The 17,411-nt window shown below is 42.8% G+C and overlaps 1 protein-coding gene and 1 long non-coding RNA gene across 6 annotated transcripts in view; one reads left to right on the forward strand and one right to left on the reverse strand.

Moving 5' to 3' along the window:
- Nucleotides 1–1,129, reverse strand: part of LOC131512713 (uncharacterized) — a 118,170-nt gene extending 117,041 nt beyond the window's left edge. For both annotated transcript variants that reach the window (XR_009262264.1, XR_009262263.1), the window contains exons 1-2: nucleotides 1,021–1,129; nucleotides 238–285 (exon numbers count right to left, since the gene is read on the reverse strand). This is a non-coding gene — a long non-coding RNA (uncharacterized LOC131512713). The remainder of the gene's footprint in view (nucleotides 1–237; nucleotides 286–1,020) is intronic.
- A 50-nt stretch (nucleotides 1,130–1,179) lies between these two features.
- The window catches only part of CXADR (CXADR Ig-like cell adhesion molecule), a 57,470-nt gene continuing 41,238 nt past the window's right edge, over nucleotides 1,180–17,411 (forward strand). For 2 of the 4 annotated variants that reach the window (XM_058731771.1, XM_058731770.1), the window contains exon 1: nucleotides 7,533–7,650. In XM_058731771.1, coding sequence (XP_058587754.1) covers nucleotides 7,548–7,650 — 103 coding nt within the window. In that variant the 5' untranslated portion in view covers nucleotides 7,533–7,547. Of the gene's footprint in view, nucleotides 1,352–7,532; nucleotides 7,651–13,889; nucleotides 14,007–17,411 lie in introns of those variants that run through there. The other 2 variants (XM_058731773.1, XM_058731772.1) reach the window with 2 other exon arrangements.

The raw sequence follows: 17,411 nt of genomic DNA on the forward strand, positions 1-17,411 counted from the left end.
TTATTCTTTATTAGCTGCCATTTTAAAAAAATGTTTATTTTGGGGGGGGCAGAGAGAGAGGGACAGGGGATCTGAAGCACTCTGTGCTATTAGCTGCCATTTGACTGAGTATTTACTATGTGCCAGGCACAGTGCCAAATATTCTTTTGTGCCGTATCTCATCTAATTGTCATAGCTAGGTGTATTTCCAAATCACTTGCCCAGTTAACTGTCCCTTTCCAGGACCCAAGAACTTACCCACTGCACCACACTGCTTCTCTCCTCTAAGTCACTCCAGATAGGGAACTGTTGGAAACACAAAAGTCTCTTAGCAGTTATATACAAACGCTATCTGGAAAGGGCAACTGAGAACCCAAATGACACAAGAACAAGTATGGAGGATACCAGGAAGTGACACTGCAGGGCAGACCAGGAGATTCAAAATCTCTTTCGCTGGTCCCCCCAACACCGCCTCCAGCCTTTAACCACCCCTACTTAGCCTCACTTTTAAAGCTCACTGGTCCACGATGGCCAATTATAGGGTTAGAATAACCTTTAAATACACAGGGTCAAAAACACCAGTCCAGATATTTCCCAAATCCGAAGCTGCAGCTGAGGGGTTCGGTCATTACTGGAGATAGGGAAAAGCCCTCTCGAGCCTTCCGCATCAGCCCACCGACTCAACGATATGGGAGCAAATGCCCGGGGTAGGGTGGGTTGCCTGATTCTGTGTCCTCACAGCCTTAGGAGGGAGACCTCGCAGCAAACCGCCAGAGGTGGGACGCGTGGCTGGAGGCCCCTCATTCCGTACCAGCCAGAGGGGAGGGCCGGGTGAGCGCCTGCGGGGCCAACCGTGTTTGCCGCCCTTCAGGATCCGGGGGCAGGACCGCAGGCGTGGGTCGTTCCGTGCCTCACCCTGAAGCAAGGGCGCGACCGCAACTGGGGAAAGGAGCCTGCTCGACCCTAGTGCACACACCCTGATTTAACTAAAGGCACTGAAGCGGGGACCTGGTCTCATGGGGGGAATGGCTGCCGGCTCACCCCAAGACGGAGCGCAGCTGGCCGGGGAATTCTATTCCAGAGGATCCCTAGGGCAGTCCGCACTGGTTGCCACGGCAACCCCACGCTCTTGGCGGAGCCGGCGCGCGCCGCGGGGCTCAGCCACTACCGGAAGTGACGTATTTCACCTGCCGTGCAAGGGTGGGGTGGGACGGGGGTGCGGAGGTGCAGCCGCCGCCAGCCAGTCGGGAGCGCGCAAGGCGCAGGGTGACTGAGACCCCGGGTGAGAGCCGCCTACCTTCAGTCACCGCCCACGGCCGGGCCGCCACCATGGCGCTTCTGCTGCGATTCGTCGTCTTGTGGGGAGTCGCGGGTGAGTGGGGGGCAATTCAGTTCCTAGGGTTCCTTTTGCCGGCACCGCCCTGGGGCGCTCGCTGCCTGCGGCCACCCGGGAACAATGAGGCGTGGGGGAGGGGACGGGTGCGGTTTGGGGGCGCTGCGGCAGTGGTGGCCGTGCGGGAGGTATCAAAATGGGGTGGTTTGCGGAGCCGGGCGTGCGAGCCGGGAAGGTGGAATGGCTCGGAATAGAGCCATGCAGGGGCATGAAGTGTCCGGGGGGAGTTGGAGATGGTGGGGACCGAGCCCCGAGATGAGGGGCGGCGGTACAGGGGCTCCTCGGGCGCGGGTGGTGGGCGCGGCGTGCCGGATGCGCCTGGCGTCTCTCCCAGACCATTCTTTGCTGCGGGTGCAAGCTTTGCTTTATTCGCGCTTGCCTTTTCCCTTGTTAGCCGCGGTGTTGTGTCCGTCCAGGGTTACTCGATTTCCAAAGCCTTGGGCTGCGAGTTTGCAGGTGTTGAGCAGTCCAAACGGGGAGGCTGAATTACAAACGCCATGATTCAATAGACACCGAGCTTTTCAGTGCCTCAAATCGTCCAGGCTACCTCTAGGAAAGAGGCGCTGAACGAACAGTAGCCTGAGCCTTCTTGGTCTGGTAGAAGAGGAGAGCCCAAGCACGAGCTGTTACCTAGAAGGTAACTCGACGAAGTAGACCGTGGAAAATCAAAAGTAGATTCCAGAAAAAAAAAAAAAAAAATGCGGTTTTGGTTTCCGCAGTCCCGGCGCAAAGTGCAAAGGAGAAATTCGTAACCTCGGTTTGAATTTGTGATGAGTTAATTCATTTTGAAGATAAGAGGGGATGACTTGTACTGGGCACTTCTTGAAGGATTCGCCAAGTACATTTTTCGACTGCGTCCTTCTCGGGAGGGGAAAAAAGGCATTTAAAAAATGCGTGGACTATTAGAAGTCACAATCATTTGACACTTTAAGTGCTCTGTTTTCATGTCAGTGTTTTAACTACCTGATCTTGTTTGTCAGGGTAAGCACTTGTATTTTAGAACCAAATTGTTAATTAAAGGAAAAAAAAAATCCATAGGTGGGACTCTGGAGACACATTCGTGTAGCTTCTGGAAGGATTTTTTTTTTTTTTTTTTTAAGCCCGGAAGGATCGGGTGGCCCTTTCTGTTGGGATGGCTCTCCGTTTCTTGTTGAAATGTTAATTCCATTGTTGGATGCCACATCTGTGAGCATTACTCATGGGATCAACATTCTATTACCAAGTCTAATCTTCAGACTATAGCACCACCTCCACCTTTTTGATACATATCATTTAGACTTGGGTGAAATTTCCAAAGTAAAGCTTCTGGAAAAGATGAAGGGTCAGTAACCAGTTTACTTGGTACATTCCCATCTTTGTTTTGTCAAGGACTAAGCTGAAGTTGAAGTGGAGAACACATGTTCTCTATGGGAAGAATATTTTAGGCTACATTTAGAGCAGAAAAGTGGAATAACATAAACAATGTAGAGGATTTAAAAAAATTTTTTTTAATGTTTATTTATTTTTGAGAGAGACAGAGATAGAGTGCGAGCTGGGGAAGGGCAGAGAGAGGAGGAGACAGAATCTGAAGCAGGCTCCAGGCTGTCAGCGCAGGGCCCGAGGTGGGACTCGAACTCACAAATTTAGGAGATCATGACTGAGCCCACATTGGCCGCTTAACCGACTGAGCCACCCAGGCACCCTGAAGAGGATTCTGTTTTTCACCCCTGGGGATGTCCAACTAATTGTCTGGATTTCATTTTTTCTGGGTGCCTCACTTTGTTAGGCACAATGAGCTTCTCATTAAAGGACTATTGCCCTTAGCTTAACAAGACAACTATTTTTAGTTCCAATTTCCCAGCTTAGGGAACAACTCAAAAACTATGTAACTGATGTATGGCTTCGAGTATTTCTTGAGATACTCTTTGCCATTTTAGAAGTCCGTTACTATGAATTCAGTTTGGGTGGTAACATGATTGGCTTCTACATTTGGCAAAACAGAGTGGAGGAGGCTTACAGATTAAAAATTGCAGTGCTATTTTTCTTCTAGGTTTGTCTCCATATGGGTTGTAAAGCGTTTTGTGGTATATTCTGGTTGCTAGTGGAAGTCCTTTTGATGCATTTTATTACCCACCCAGCAGCAAGTCATACTACCTAAGTCACACTAATAATAGTGGCAGTGGTAGCATAGCTGTAGCAATTGTAGTAAAATTAAAGCCTTGATTGAGCAGTTGTTAAATGCCAGACACTGTTAAGGGCTTTACATATACTCCATCTACCTAGTAACCCTAGAGGGTGTGTATTACAATGATCCCTATTGTACATGTGAGGAAACTGAGGCATAGAATAGCTATATAACTTAATTTGCCAAGGTCACAAACTTCCTCTTTAATCCTTGCTCTTACCACCATGTTATTTTGCCTCTTTCCTCTTTGATTACCTCTGATTGACATCCTAAATTTTTGTCACTGGTTATCTGTCATGTAATAAGAACCTGCTGTGTGCCAAATACTGAAGTCTTCTGTTATTAGCCCTTTACTTTTTTGATTTTAGTTGAGTGCTTCCTGGCACCATTATGAAGACATGGGGAGTCAGGGCTTAGTGTTGTAAAACTGATGTGGCCCATGTACCAGCAGCATCAGCATCACCTGGGGATCTTGTTAAAGTTTGGGGGGCTGCTGTTTCTCACACTGTCAGCATGAGTGAAACTAAAAATTACTTGTCTACCTACCACTTGTTAGTCATTTGATGGCTGCAGGCCCCTGTCCTTTCTGTGTGCCTCAGTTGCTTTATGTGTCAATAGTAGGGATCCTACCACCGCACACCGCAGAGTTGTTGAGGAGCAAAGTGAAATGTTTATCATTTTGCTTCCGGAAGTCTTCCTTTGCATAAAATATATGAAGATTAAGTGGGAACTTTATCTCCTCTATATATGTCTCTTACTGTTCACATTTTGGCCGTTATACCAACCACCTAAAAAAAGTCACCCCTCCTCTGAGGCAAGCCACGTTAGATTGGCTCCTTACCCTGCTCATTGCGGGGTGTCCATCAGTCACTCAGTTTATCTCATTGCACTAGGTCAGAGGGCAGGGGCATGACCTGTGTTCTTGTTACAGTCCCAGTGTTAGTTAGCTTGTGGTATGTGGCAAATAGCAAATGTTCAGCAATATTGTGTGGCTAAAAGTTTGCAGCTTTTTTACCACTACGCCTGTGTATATGATGTAGTTTTCATCGGTTCCATCTCTCTCTCTCTCTCTCTCTCCCTCCCTCCCTCCCTCCCCCTTCTCATCAAATAAAGATGGTCCTTCTAGTGATCGTTCCAGTAGCCTTGTCTCATTCAGTTGTTAGTCTAAAGTTAAGCTTCTGCTTTATCTTTGATCTCATTTTTCTGTTCCACTTTAGTTGCCAAAGGTAACAATCACCGTGTTCCAAATCCGCTTATCTTTTGGAACTTCTTTTTGGTTCTTTCCCACCCTGTTAACTTCTCTTCATTGACTTCTACAGAAGGTCCCTAAAATGTCAACCTTACCCAAGATTTGGCCCATAGTCCTCTTCTTTCTTTTTTTTTTTTTTAAATTTTTTTTCAACGTTTTTTATTTATTTTTGGGACAGAGAGAGACAGAGCATGAACGGGGGAGGGGCAGAGAGAGAGGGAGACACAGAATCGGAAACAGGCTCCAGGCTCCGAGCCATCGGCCCAGAGCCCGACGCGGGGCTCGAACTCACGGACCGCGAGATCGTGACCTGGCTGAAGTCGGACGCTTAACCGACTGCGCCACCCAGGCGCCCCATAGTCCTCTTCTTTCAATCTTAGACCTGGGTGACCTCATCTACCCATTACTGTAATCTCCAAACAGTTGCTAATGACTTAAAAATAGTGCCAGCTCAGCCTACCTCTCCTTTGAATTCTGGGCCACTGTTTCCAACTGCTTAACATTCACATTCCATCCGAATGCACTTTAGTACCTTACACTGTGCAAGTCTGGAGCCGAACTCATCCATTAATTAATTGATTACATGATCCAATCATTCAAATATTTATGGCCTACTATGTACTGTGCCTGTACTAGGCGCCCTTACAGTAGTAGGTGCAAAGGTTTGATAGGACATTCCCAGCAGATGGTACAGCTTTTGCAAAGTCATGGAGTTCTGAAAGGATATAATGTATTGTGGGAGGTGAGAAATTCAGTGCATTAGAGCATCTAACCAGCACTTCTCAAAGTTTTGATGTGCGCCTGAGTCTTTCTTATAAGAAAATATGGGGTGAGGCCTGAGATTTTGCCTTTTAACCAGTGACCACACTGTGGGTGGGTGAAGATCTAAGGCTGTGCCAGGAGCTTAGTAGATGAAGATGATGGACAGCTGTCAAGTGCTGCCAACCCTCCTTGGTGGTACAAAGAAACTTGTGAAGGCATTAAAAAAGTGAGATTATACACTGAGATTATTCTCTTGAATGATGAACCTGGAGGCAGTTCTGGAGGCAGATAGAACCAATAGATCTGATACAGGAAGCTATCTGGGATGATCTACACATAAGCAGTCCCTGTTAAAAAAAAAAAAAAAAACACAAGAGTTGTGTTGGGCTTCCTCTGGTGTGAAAAGTTTTAAGGGAAATGCAGTGAAACCTGATACCTGGTTGGTTGCTAGAAAAAGTTGGAGAGAAGCAGTAAGATTTCTGGCTTTGGGAGGATGGTGAAGTCACTAACCAACAGAGGGTAAAGAAAAAAGGGTAGGGGCGCCTGGGTGGCACAGTCGGTTAAGCGTCCGACTTCAGCTAGGTCACGATCTCGCGGTCCGTGAGTTCGAGCCCCGCATCGGGCTCTGGGCTGATGGCTCGGCGCCTGGAGCCTGTTTCCGATTCTGTGTCTCCCTCTCTCTCTGCCCCTCCCCCGTTCATGCTCTGTCTCTCTCTGTCCCAAAAATAAATAAAAAAACGTTGAAAAAAAATTAAAAAAAAAAAGAAAAAAGGAGCAAGTTTTAGGGGAAATGACCAATGAGCTTAAGTTTAGACAGGTGATATTTGAGGAGCCCGAAGGGAATGGAGGTAAAAAATAGCTATTAGGAAGATTGAAACAAAGGACTGGATCTCAGGAAAGACAAAGTTTGGTGATAGAGAATTGAGAATCACCACTGATAGGTGGCATCTGGGTAAGGTTAACCAGGAAAAGCTGGTAGGACTAGGAGAGATGGTGAAATGTGACACTGGAGAGCATCAACATCTAATAAGTAAACAGAGGGTGAATAATAAGGAGTGAAGGGGGGGGGCATGTAGGAGAACTATGGGATGAGGGATCCCAGAAACTGATGCAGAAATGAGGCCAGTGGGTCTTACCATTGGGAGATTATTGGCGACATTCAGGAAGTTCTTGATTCCATAAGGAGGACAGTTTTCTGTAGGGGATAGAGTACAGCTGGATTTTCATATATTAAGGAGTGGGCATCAGGTAAGTAAAGAATGAAAAACACGCTTAGCGTTTGCAGTTGTCTTGACAGTGAAACATTGCACATATGACCTTCATTCCAAGGGACAGTAGCAGACCCAGGGGATGAGGTAGAAGCCAGCAGCTAAGGACTCCCTTACCTTCCAGCCACCCAGACTTAGAACCTTGTTCCTTATTTTCCCTTGTGTACCATTTCTTCCTTGTACCTTAAATATTGGGGTTCCTCAGTTTATGGCTTCAGTTAGCGTTTATGTCTTGACAGCTTCCAATCTATTTCTAGTCTGTCTCCCAAGCTTTTTCCCCTCATTTGAAACCACCCACTTGACATCCCTGCTTCGGCTTTCTACAGGTGCCTCCAATTGAACCTGTCTACATAACGACTGTTCCCTCTCCCATTAAGTGGCTTTTTCAGCTAGCAAAATACCCAGGCAGAAATCTGGGTACCTTACTGACTCTTCCTGTTCTCTCATCTGCTTACATCCAGTCACTTTCTAAGTCACTTGTATCCCTCCAGCCACTACTCGTAGTCCAGGTTATCACCTCTTAAGATGGTTGAAATAGCTTCGTTGGCCTTCGATTAAGTGAATTTTTCCCTACTCCAAGCACATTACATTACTGGAGTGTGTTCTAATGTTTGTCAGGTGGGCCTTTATTGTAATTGTTTTTCCTGACCAGACTGTACATTTCATGATGTCAAGGATTGTCTGTTGATTCCATATTTTGTTCCCAGTGTATGCACAGCCCATGCTAATTAAATGGGAAAACGTTCTAGACAGGAATTGATGTTTGTTGGCTTGTGGAAAAAGACCTGGAGGGAAAGAGCATTTGAAGATCGAGAGTATGTTCCTCACAGAAGAGGTGAGCAGGGCTGGGCTCCGTACCCTGCACAGGCAAGCTGTGTGTGTCCGTTTTGCCCTGTGCTCGGTAATGAAGTGAATTTGTGTTAACACCATCTCATTGTAATCTGTTGCAGCCTGTTCTCCCAATCATGTTGTTTCTACCTTTCCTCTGTTTTATACAAATCATTATCAGGTGTAATTAAATAAAGGCAAGAATTGATAGTGGGAACGTTTGGTTCATTTATTTGGTGGCCAGCAAGAAATGGATAAAGTAGCCCATGGGGTGCCTGGATGGCTTAGCCAGTTGAGTAATTGACTTCAGCTCAGGTCATGATCTTGCCATTCATGAGTTTGACCCCACATCAGGCTTGCTGCTGTCACCCTGTCAGTGCAGACCCCACTTCGGATTCTCTCTCCCCCTCTCTTTCTGCCCCTCCCCCACTCATGCACGCACACAAAAAATAAAACATTAAAAAATACATTTGTAAAATGATAAAGTAACCCAGAACATAATTAAAAATTCTGTAATTAAAAGAACTTATGGCTTTATCCTGCTGTTTTTCATCTATCTTATATATTTTTAAGAAAACAAATCTAATATTCTAGAATAATTGTTACATTGGTGTTGGAATTAGACTGGTTTCTATTAGGAGTGTGGTGCGAAATATAAGTAAAAAGCAACAACCTTTTCTAGTGGTGGTTCCCTACTCCACATTTGGGGGGGGGGGTGCTGAAATGACAAACAGTGGAATGTGAAGGGGTTGGAAAACATCACGCCTGGCATGGTGAAGTGAGCTGTTGGGGGAGCTGGTTTGGTGATCTCTTTGGGGGTCTATTATTGGTATTGCTTTGTAAGTTGTTCAGTCTGTTGAATCCATTACGGTCTCTGTAAAAATGCAAAGAAAGCTGAAAATGTTTCTACATTCACTGGTGAAATGGGGACTTAAAGAGACAATTTCTCTTTTGTGCTTTTCCACAGGCCTTTTCTGTCACCTTTCTTCCCTCACCTCATTGACTCACTCTTCCTGGTTTCTAATAAAGAGTTAGCCAATTAGAATTTAAGCATTAAAGGCCTTAACTTGACTCAGCATTATTTGCAATTTTAATTAGCAGTGTGCTGTAGAAGAAAAGACTGTGGTCTGCCCTGTTGACAAAGAGAAGGTAGGATAAGGGGGGGAGATAATAGTCTATTTTAGGGTAAGTATGAGATCAAGGCATGGTCTTGTTTGTCCTTTGATAGTTGGTGAGAAAAAGGATTAACAGTCAAATTAACCATTGTTAATTGGTTAACTGAGACAATGCAAATTTCCTGTGAAACTATGAAATCACTTTCATTCTTTCAGAGGTATTTTATAAGTTGGAATGTGAATGGCTTTGATTTAATTTACTTCTAAGACATAAAAATTTGTTTAGATTTTAAGAAGAAACAGTAACTAATTGTAATCACGACCTCACCATTTTATAGTGTAGATGTATGTTTTGTGTGAGCTTTACAGGTTTCTCCAAAGGAAGGGTAGTTTGGCTGCACGGATCACATGCTCTCAAGGAATCTCAAGAAACATTCAGATACAGTGAATCAAATGTGTTCAGCCACATCTCTGTTAAATCCTTAGAGTGACTGTAGCTGACCCTCTCAGGCTCACTTGGATTCCCCAGGGAAGAGAGCTTTGAACTCTTGAATACCAGACGCGTCCCATGGGGGTTTTCCTTAATGGCCCAGACAAAAACTCTTGAGTATTTTGTGCCCTGGGTAGTTTGTACGGTAAGAATTGAGAAGAGTCTTTAACCTACTTGGTGGCACAATGTGAAATCTGATACTTTTAGAATCTACTGGTAACTCTGGGCTGGAAAAGTGATTGTACCTTTTTTTCCCCCTGCTAAATATACACGTATATTTTATTTCAAAAAACACATTATAGAAGTCTTAAATTTATATTTTACAATAAAAGATAGCAATATATGCATTGTTTGTATAACTTCACGGACTGGAATTTGAATCAGTGCTATGTTGCGGTCACTATAGACCATCACACTGAACCACGATGCATAGTTATGATGTACCATATATTTTTTTGAGCTTAGTTATTTTGAGAGAGATTGAGAGTATTCGCTCGAGCTGGGGGTGGGGGTTGGCAGAGAAGAGGGAGAGAATCTCAAGTAGGCTCCGAGTGTTGTCAGCGAGGAGCCCCAACGCTGGGCTCGAATTCTCGTACTGTGAGACATAACTGAGCTGAAATCAAGAGTCAGACAGATGCTCACCGACTGAGCCACCCAGGTACCTTAGTTTTTAAGACAATTTCACACCCATCTCATTTGGGTGTTCTCTTCTGACATCCTTGGGGTAGGAAGAACAGTTTGTATTACTCTAATTTACAGGAATTAAGTCCAGTAAATTGTCACATTGGTCTAAACAGTGCTGTCCAGTAGAAATATAATGCAAGACACATATGTAATTTAAAGTTTTCTGGTAGCCACATTTGAAAGTAAAAAGAAAAGGTGAAATTCATTTGAATATATATTTTGTTCCTTTTTCTGGCTTGCCTTAAGCATATCTATGGATGTTACAGGGGTGGTGGGATTTAGATGGAATTGGAGCTCTCGGGCTCCTGAGCCCTACCGGGTTGTACCTTGTAGAAATATTTGAGTCCAGAGTTGTGAGACAATACAGTTCTTCGGAAAATATATATTTTGTTTAACTCAGTATATACAAAATAGTTCCATGTGATCAAATTAAACATTAATAAGATTAAAATTTTTTTTCTCACTAATTCTCTGAAATCTGGTTAGTATTTGACCTACGCACGTCTCAGTTTGCACCAGCCATGTCTGAAGTGCTCAGTAGCCGAATGTGGCTAGCAGCTATCCTGGTGGTCAGCACACGTCTGGAATTTGAAGCTTTAGTTCCAGTCACCTTCTAACATAACTAGTCTCGGAACATCCTGCTAACTGAACAAGCATGGGTGTAGTGTTCTTATGAGATAATTATGTTATTATTTATATCCATAGTATTCTTATTGGTAACATGCTAGCTAAAGTCTCTTACTTTCTTGAAATTACGAGAACAATTGTTACCCATGCACAAAACTATATTAGCTGCCCTTATTTGATTGCTATGTGCATTTACATCTTAGGTATGAGGCAGAAAAAACAAATACATGCACCAAAATCACATTTTTAACTTGCCTGTGAGGGCAATAAATGCATTTATGGAAAGGTGGAAAATAAGGACAGAATGGCCCCTGATGATGGTTGCTAGGGAAATTTGAATTCACTTTGGGATATTAGAAAGGAATTAATGCCAAGATTGAGGCAATCAAGTTAGACATGCTTACAACGGAGATGATTTTCTTATTGTAATGAACCCTTTTTTTCTTACCTTCAGGATTTTCCATAAGGAGATAATATTATTTACTCGTTTTGCTGTTATATCTATTTCTTTGCTTTCTTACTTACTGTGAGCTCATCTTTTTAACACATTTCACCTGAGGGGTGTGTGTGTGTGTGTGTGTGTGTGTGTGTGTGTGTGTGTGTTGCCAAGTACTCACTTTTCCTGTTTCATGTTAATTAAAGGAAGGGAAGAGAGCCTGAGGTTTTTATGAGCAAGGAGGCAAAGGCAGATTTTTAACAACAGAGCATATTCTGTGAAGGCGATGAAAGTATTCACCATGGCAATGGATCTACTTTACCCATAAGGCAAAATATGCCGTTTGCGTTTGTTTTGCCAGAGAATTCTAAAATTAGAAAACATGGGGAAGGTAACATAGTTCGACAAAAGGCTTAGACTTAATTCTGATTGCAGTTCAGATTTGAATTTCTTGAGAGGAGTATTTGTGTGTGTGGAGAGGGTGGGGGGAGAGAGGGTGGGGAAGGGTTGGGTCACAATCCAAGACAGAGAATCTGTCTTGCGTGTTTACTTTCTTAATTCCCCCTGGATGTCCTTTATAATTTACATTTTTCCTGGTCCTGGTTTATAATATATATCGAATATTTCTTATTCAGAACTTCAATTCTTATGGAAGACATTTGGGGGTAAATAGATTATAATGTGTACATGTGGGTGAGGTTTTGTGCCAGATGCTTCAGAAGATGTGAAGAAGACCCCATTCTGATACTGTAGGAAAGCTTCAGTTCAGAGAAGCGAGTCAGGCACTTACTCCCCAGCTCTGATTCTCAGCAGAGGAGGATGGGGATCAGAATAGAAATGTTACGTGATATAAAAATGTATGGTTTTCTGGTTATTCTCTTTGGGCCCCACTGGCTTCTCCACACTACTTTCCCCTCCTTCGACCTTGTGTCCTAGCCCTTCAACCTTGAGACTCCTGCCCTCTCCTTATACCAAACTTCTGGTTGCTTCTTCACAATGACTGAGAAATGCCTTACCTCATACTCCTGTCCTGCCCCCATCACAGCATTATGTTGCATTTTTACAGTTCATTCTTCCACCATTCTTACATAGCAGTTCCTTGACCTCTCAAATACAGTGATTTTTCTCTCTAGTTTACTTAGGTAACCCTCTCTTTATACTTTTTCCTCTGAAATCTTGAACTCTGTGGTCATTGGCACCTAGAGCTTTCCTAAAATTCTGTCATACCTTCTTGCTATCAGTGAGATCTTCAGGCCTTTAACCACCCTCTACCCCACTTCTGGTTACTTTAAAACAAGAATTTCTTTAATAATCCAGGGTCCCCTGGTCAGACCTCAGTTCTCATCTCTGATATGGATTGATCTTCCAGGCCAGTTTCTTTGGTCCTGCTCATGGACTGTGATGCTCAGCTGTGTACATTGGAGAGACTTTATTGTCCACTTTGGCTAGACTTTTTTTTTTTAATATATAAAGTCCATTTATAAAGCAGTGGGATGTGATTTTTTTAACAAAAACAAAATAAAAATAACTTTTATCTCTAACTCATTCAGCTCTTTTAAAATTTCTTTAAAAGTAAACCTTTTAGGGTTGTCTGTCTCAGTTGGTAGAGCATGCAACTCTTAATCTTGGGGTCATGAGTTTGAGCCTCATGTTGGGTAGAGTTTACCTAAATTTTAAAAATTAAAGAAGAAAAGTAAACCTTTTATCTCAAGTATGTCATTTATGCATAGAGAAGCACAAAGTTTAGAGCATCATTTACAGGTGTACAGGTGAGAGCATTATCACAAAACAGAAACATCCATGTAATTCTTACCCTGAGTAGGAAATAGAATATAACCCACATTTCTCATTTCGCAACAACTCTTCCCTGACCACACATCATACTCCACTACTTTCTTTCTACCCTTGAGAGCCAAGTTCCTCAAAACAGTGTCATTTCTGTCTACTGACATATCTCAAGTCCCCGGCCTTTTCCAGTCACTTCCTCACTCTCTTCTGATTTCTAACAGTGTAGGTTAGTATTAACACTTTATAGAAATGGAATTATACAATATATGTTTTGTGGGGGGTTTTTTTTGGTGCAACTTTCACTTATGTTTGTAAGATCATTTTTTGTAGCTGTAGATTGTTTGCATTGCTACATGGTATTCTATTGTGTGGCCATATCACAATTGACTTACCCATTTTACTGTGGCTGGACATTTTTTTCCAGTTTTTTGCTATTGTGAAAAATGCTGCTGTGACTTTCTCATTCATATGTTTCAGTGCACATTTGCACACATTTCTCTACCTGGGAATGTTGTTTCTGGGGTCCCATAGATAATACCTGTGTTTAGCTTTAGTTGAAACTGCTGCACAGTTTTCCAGAATCGTGCAGGTTGACACTCCCACCAATAGAGTGTGCGAGTCTCCATTGTTCCATGTCCCCATCAAAGCCTTTTATCATTTTGGCTCTTCTGGGGGGTGCATATTGCTACATCCCCTTTTATTATTATTATTATTATTTTATGTTTATTTATTTTTGAGACAGAGAGAGACAGAGCATGAGTAGGGAAGGGGCAGAGAGAGAGGGAGACACAGAATCCGAAACAGGCTCCAGGCTCTGAGCTGTCAGCACAGAGCCCGGCGCCGGGCTCGAACTTGTCAACTGCGAGATCATGACCTGGGCCGAAGTCAGATGCTCAACCAACTGAGCCACCCAGGCGCCCCAGTGCCACATCATTTTTAGAAAACATTTTAATTACGGAAATTTTCAAATACATAAAACTAGAGAAAAGGGTATGGTAAGGTCAGTATGTAGATCTTTGCTCAGCTTCATCGACTATGAGCTTGTATCATTTGGACTCGTGGTACCATTCTGCAGTCTCTCACTTCTTTCCCCATTCCTTTCACAGGTATTTCAGAACTTGAACCTGCCTTCCAAAACCCTCTGCCCACATTTTTTTCTGCCTCTTTTATTCTAAGTAAATGCTGTTTGCCTCCTTTGTCACAGAGGAAATAGAGGCTATCAGGTACAAATTCCCTTAATTTCTTGTACCTTAGTGAATAAGCTTATCCATAATTGTACTGTCCTCTTAACTCCTTCCCTCCATTCTTATTTAAAGGTTGTCTTATTTCTTATTTTCTAGGCATCATTCTTTCTGGGGTCTTGATCCTTCAGTTTCTGAGGGTTCTGCTCTGTGTATTTTTAAACCTCTTTCATTCTATTTGCTCTTTCCTTTTGACTTATATAAACATGCTCTACATTTCCCATTTCACAACAACCCTTCATTGACCACACACCATACTCTGCCGCTTTCCTCCTACCCTTGAGAGCCAGTTCCTTAAAACAGTAGCCTTCTACTTCTGTGTCTAGTCACACATCTCAACCTTTGTAGTTAGCTGTATTCCATTGCAACTCCCCAAAGCCATCACTAAATCAGATTTGGCCTAGGTCACCAATGATGTTCTTTTTGTCAAACCTAGTGGATACATTTCAGTGTCACTTATTTACAAAACAGATTTTAAGTTCGTCCTGTATGGAAGGCACTGCTAAGTGTGAGTGATAAAAGATTAAAAAGTACCTTCCCTGGGGCGCCTGGGTGGCTCAGTCAGTTAAGCGTCAGACCTCGGCTCAGGTCATGATCTCGCGGTCCGTGAGTTCAGCCCCGAGAGTTCAAGCCCCGCATCGGGCTCTGTGCTGACAGCTCAGAGCCTGGAGCCTGTTTCAGATTCTGTGTCTCCCTGTCTCTGACCCTCCCCCGTTCATGCTCTGTCTCTCTCTGTCTCAAAAATAAATAAACGTTAAAAAAAAAAAATTAAAAAGTACCTTCCCAACACTACAGGAGTTTATGTCCTAGAAGTGACATAGTGGTATAGGATGACAGTGAATTGTCATATTAGATGTTGTTTATTGAAAGATGATACCATGTTGCGCTATAACTGTTCTAAAAGCTTTACATACATTCTTTTATTTAATTCCTACAATGAAGTAGGCATTATTACTATTGATTGTCATTTTATTTTTGGAAAAATTTTTAATGTTTGTTTATTTTTTGGGAGAGAAAGAGACAGAGTATGATGAGCAGGGGAGGGGCAGAGAGAGAGGGAGACACAGAATCCAAAGCAGGCTCCAGGCTCTGAGCTGTCAGCACAGAGCCTGATGCGGGCCTCAAACTCATGAACCATGAGATCATGGCCTGAGCCCAAGTTAGATACTTAACTGACTGAGTCACCCAGGCGCCCGTATTGATTCCCATTGTAAGGGAGAAGTACACGGACTTAAAAAGGCTAGAAACTTACCAATCATTTAGTAAGCTCAATATTAATTTGAACCCAAATCTTACTTTGGAGCCAGTGCTATTAATGGGCAGAACTGTTTCCATAATTCAGTATGCAAATGTTTCAGAAATGGCTGCACATTTAAGTGAGCTCAGAACTACTTCTTACTTCCTTTGAGTTGCAGAAGAAAGGGAGGAGATGGATGTCAGGGGAAGACGACTTGTTGGTTGATTATCTAAAATTAGGACATATTTAGATCTGAAGTAGACATTTTGGTTCAGTATCCTTAATTTATGTTTAAGCCCTAAAGAAGCAACAACATGTTCAAAATGATAATGGGTTTCTTGTTATTGTTACTGTTTTGTGACAAATGACAACAGATTCCTAGTCTGGTATTTATTTCCTTGTTAAAAAAAGGTTCACCCAGGGGTGCCTGGCTAGCTCAGTTGGTAGAGCATGAAACTCTTGATCTCAGGGTTTTGAGTTCAAGCCCCACGTTGGATGTAGAGATAAGTTTAAAATCTTTTGTCTTAAACCATTTTTAAAGTTTATTTATTTTGAGAGAGAGAGAGGAGCCAGGCACACATGTGTGCATGAGAGCAGTTGAAGGGGCAGAGAGAGGGAAAGAGAATCCCAAGCAGGTTCTGTGCTGTCAGTGCTGAGCCAGACATGGGGCTCTATCCCACGAACTGTGACATTATAACCTGAACTGAAATCAAGAGCCAGCCATTTAACAAACTGAGTCACTTAGAAGTTTTGTATAGCAGAGGAAAGTGTGAACTTCAAACTCTCCTCCACCATAGTGATTGGAGTGGGGTCTAAAACCTACTCTTGTATTTCATACTGATTTTTAAAACAAGATGTCTGTGTTCAAGGGTGTTTACTGGTGGACTTCAGCTCAACAGGATAAGTGTGGGAACATCTTGCTCCCTGTAGTAGCCCAGATACCTCTCAGTGTCTTGATTTCTTCACTGTAAAATGGGGATAATAGTAGTACCTCCTTCAAAGAGAATTTAAAGAGTTAATATGTATACACCTTTTTTTTTTCAACTTTTTTTTTTTTTTTTTTTTTTTTTTTTTTGGGGACAGAGAGAGAGACAGAGCATTAATGGGGGAGGGGCAGAGAGAGAGGGAGACACAGAATCGGAAACAGGCTCCAGGCTCCGAGCCATCAGCCCAGAGCCTGACACGGGGCTCGAACTCACGGAGCGTGAGATCGTGACCTGGCTGAAGTCGGACGCTTAACCGACTGCGCCACCCAGGCGCCCCAATATGTATACACCTTTTTAAAAAAATATGTATACACTTTTGAAAAGTGCCTGACACATAATCTCAGTCACTGTTAGTTATTGTTTATTGTTAAGATAAGGAGTTCCCCATTTCCATCTCTCTTTATTTCCTGGGTACTTTTTATTTCTCCTTGGGAGTGGGAGCTGAAAATTTATATTTAAAAAAACTGCATAGAAAAGCATGTAAGTATATACTTAGTGTCATTTTTCATTCTTAATTAACTTATCTGACTGTCAGTATTATTTTCTTAGCTCTAAGTACATATTAACATACTGTACTGGGTAGCCCATATAGGAATTAAACAATTAAAACCGGTAGACCGCCGAGAGCATAATTTCTACCTTCCTGTAAGTGTTTTCTTCTCTCCTCCGGCAATATTGAAGGGCCTAGTTGGAGCAGTTAACTGATATTAACATATTTTAAATGTCTTTTTTTTTTCCCCCTAGACACACTCACTATGTAGGTGACTTTTAAAAATTGCTAATTCTGAGGTGCCTGGGTGGTTCAGTAAGTTAAGCATCTGACTCTTGATTTCAGCTCAGGTCATGATCTCACGGTTCAGTTTGTGAGTTCAAGCCCCATGTTGGGTTCTGCACTGACAACAGCACAGAGCCTGCTTGAGATTCTCTCTCTCTCTCTGCCCCTCTGCTGCTCGTGCGCGCGCGCTCTCTTTCTCTCTCTCTCTCTCTCTCTCATCCTCTCAAAACAAGTAAATAAACTTAAAAAAAAAAATTGCTAATCCCCAATCAACTTCCTTGTGAGAAGGAAAGTTGCCATAGGTTGGAGGTAGGATCAAGGAAATGACTTAAGAGTACAGCAGTTGCATTAAAAAAAAAAAAAAAAAAACATTTTATTTATTTATTTTA

The sequence above is a fragment of the Neofelis nebulosa genome, chromosome 5 (assembly GCF_028018385.1).
Source record: "Neofelis nebulosa isolate mNeoNeb1 chromosome 5, mNeoNeb1.pri, whole genome shotgun sequence".
NCBI classification, from domain to species: Eukaryota; Metazoa; Chordata; class Mammalia; order Carnivora; family Felidae; genus Neofelis; species Neofelis nebulosa.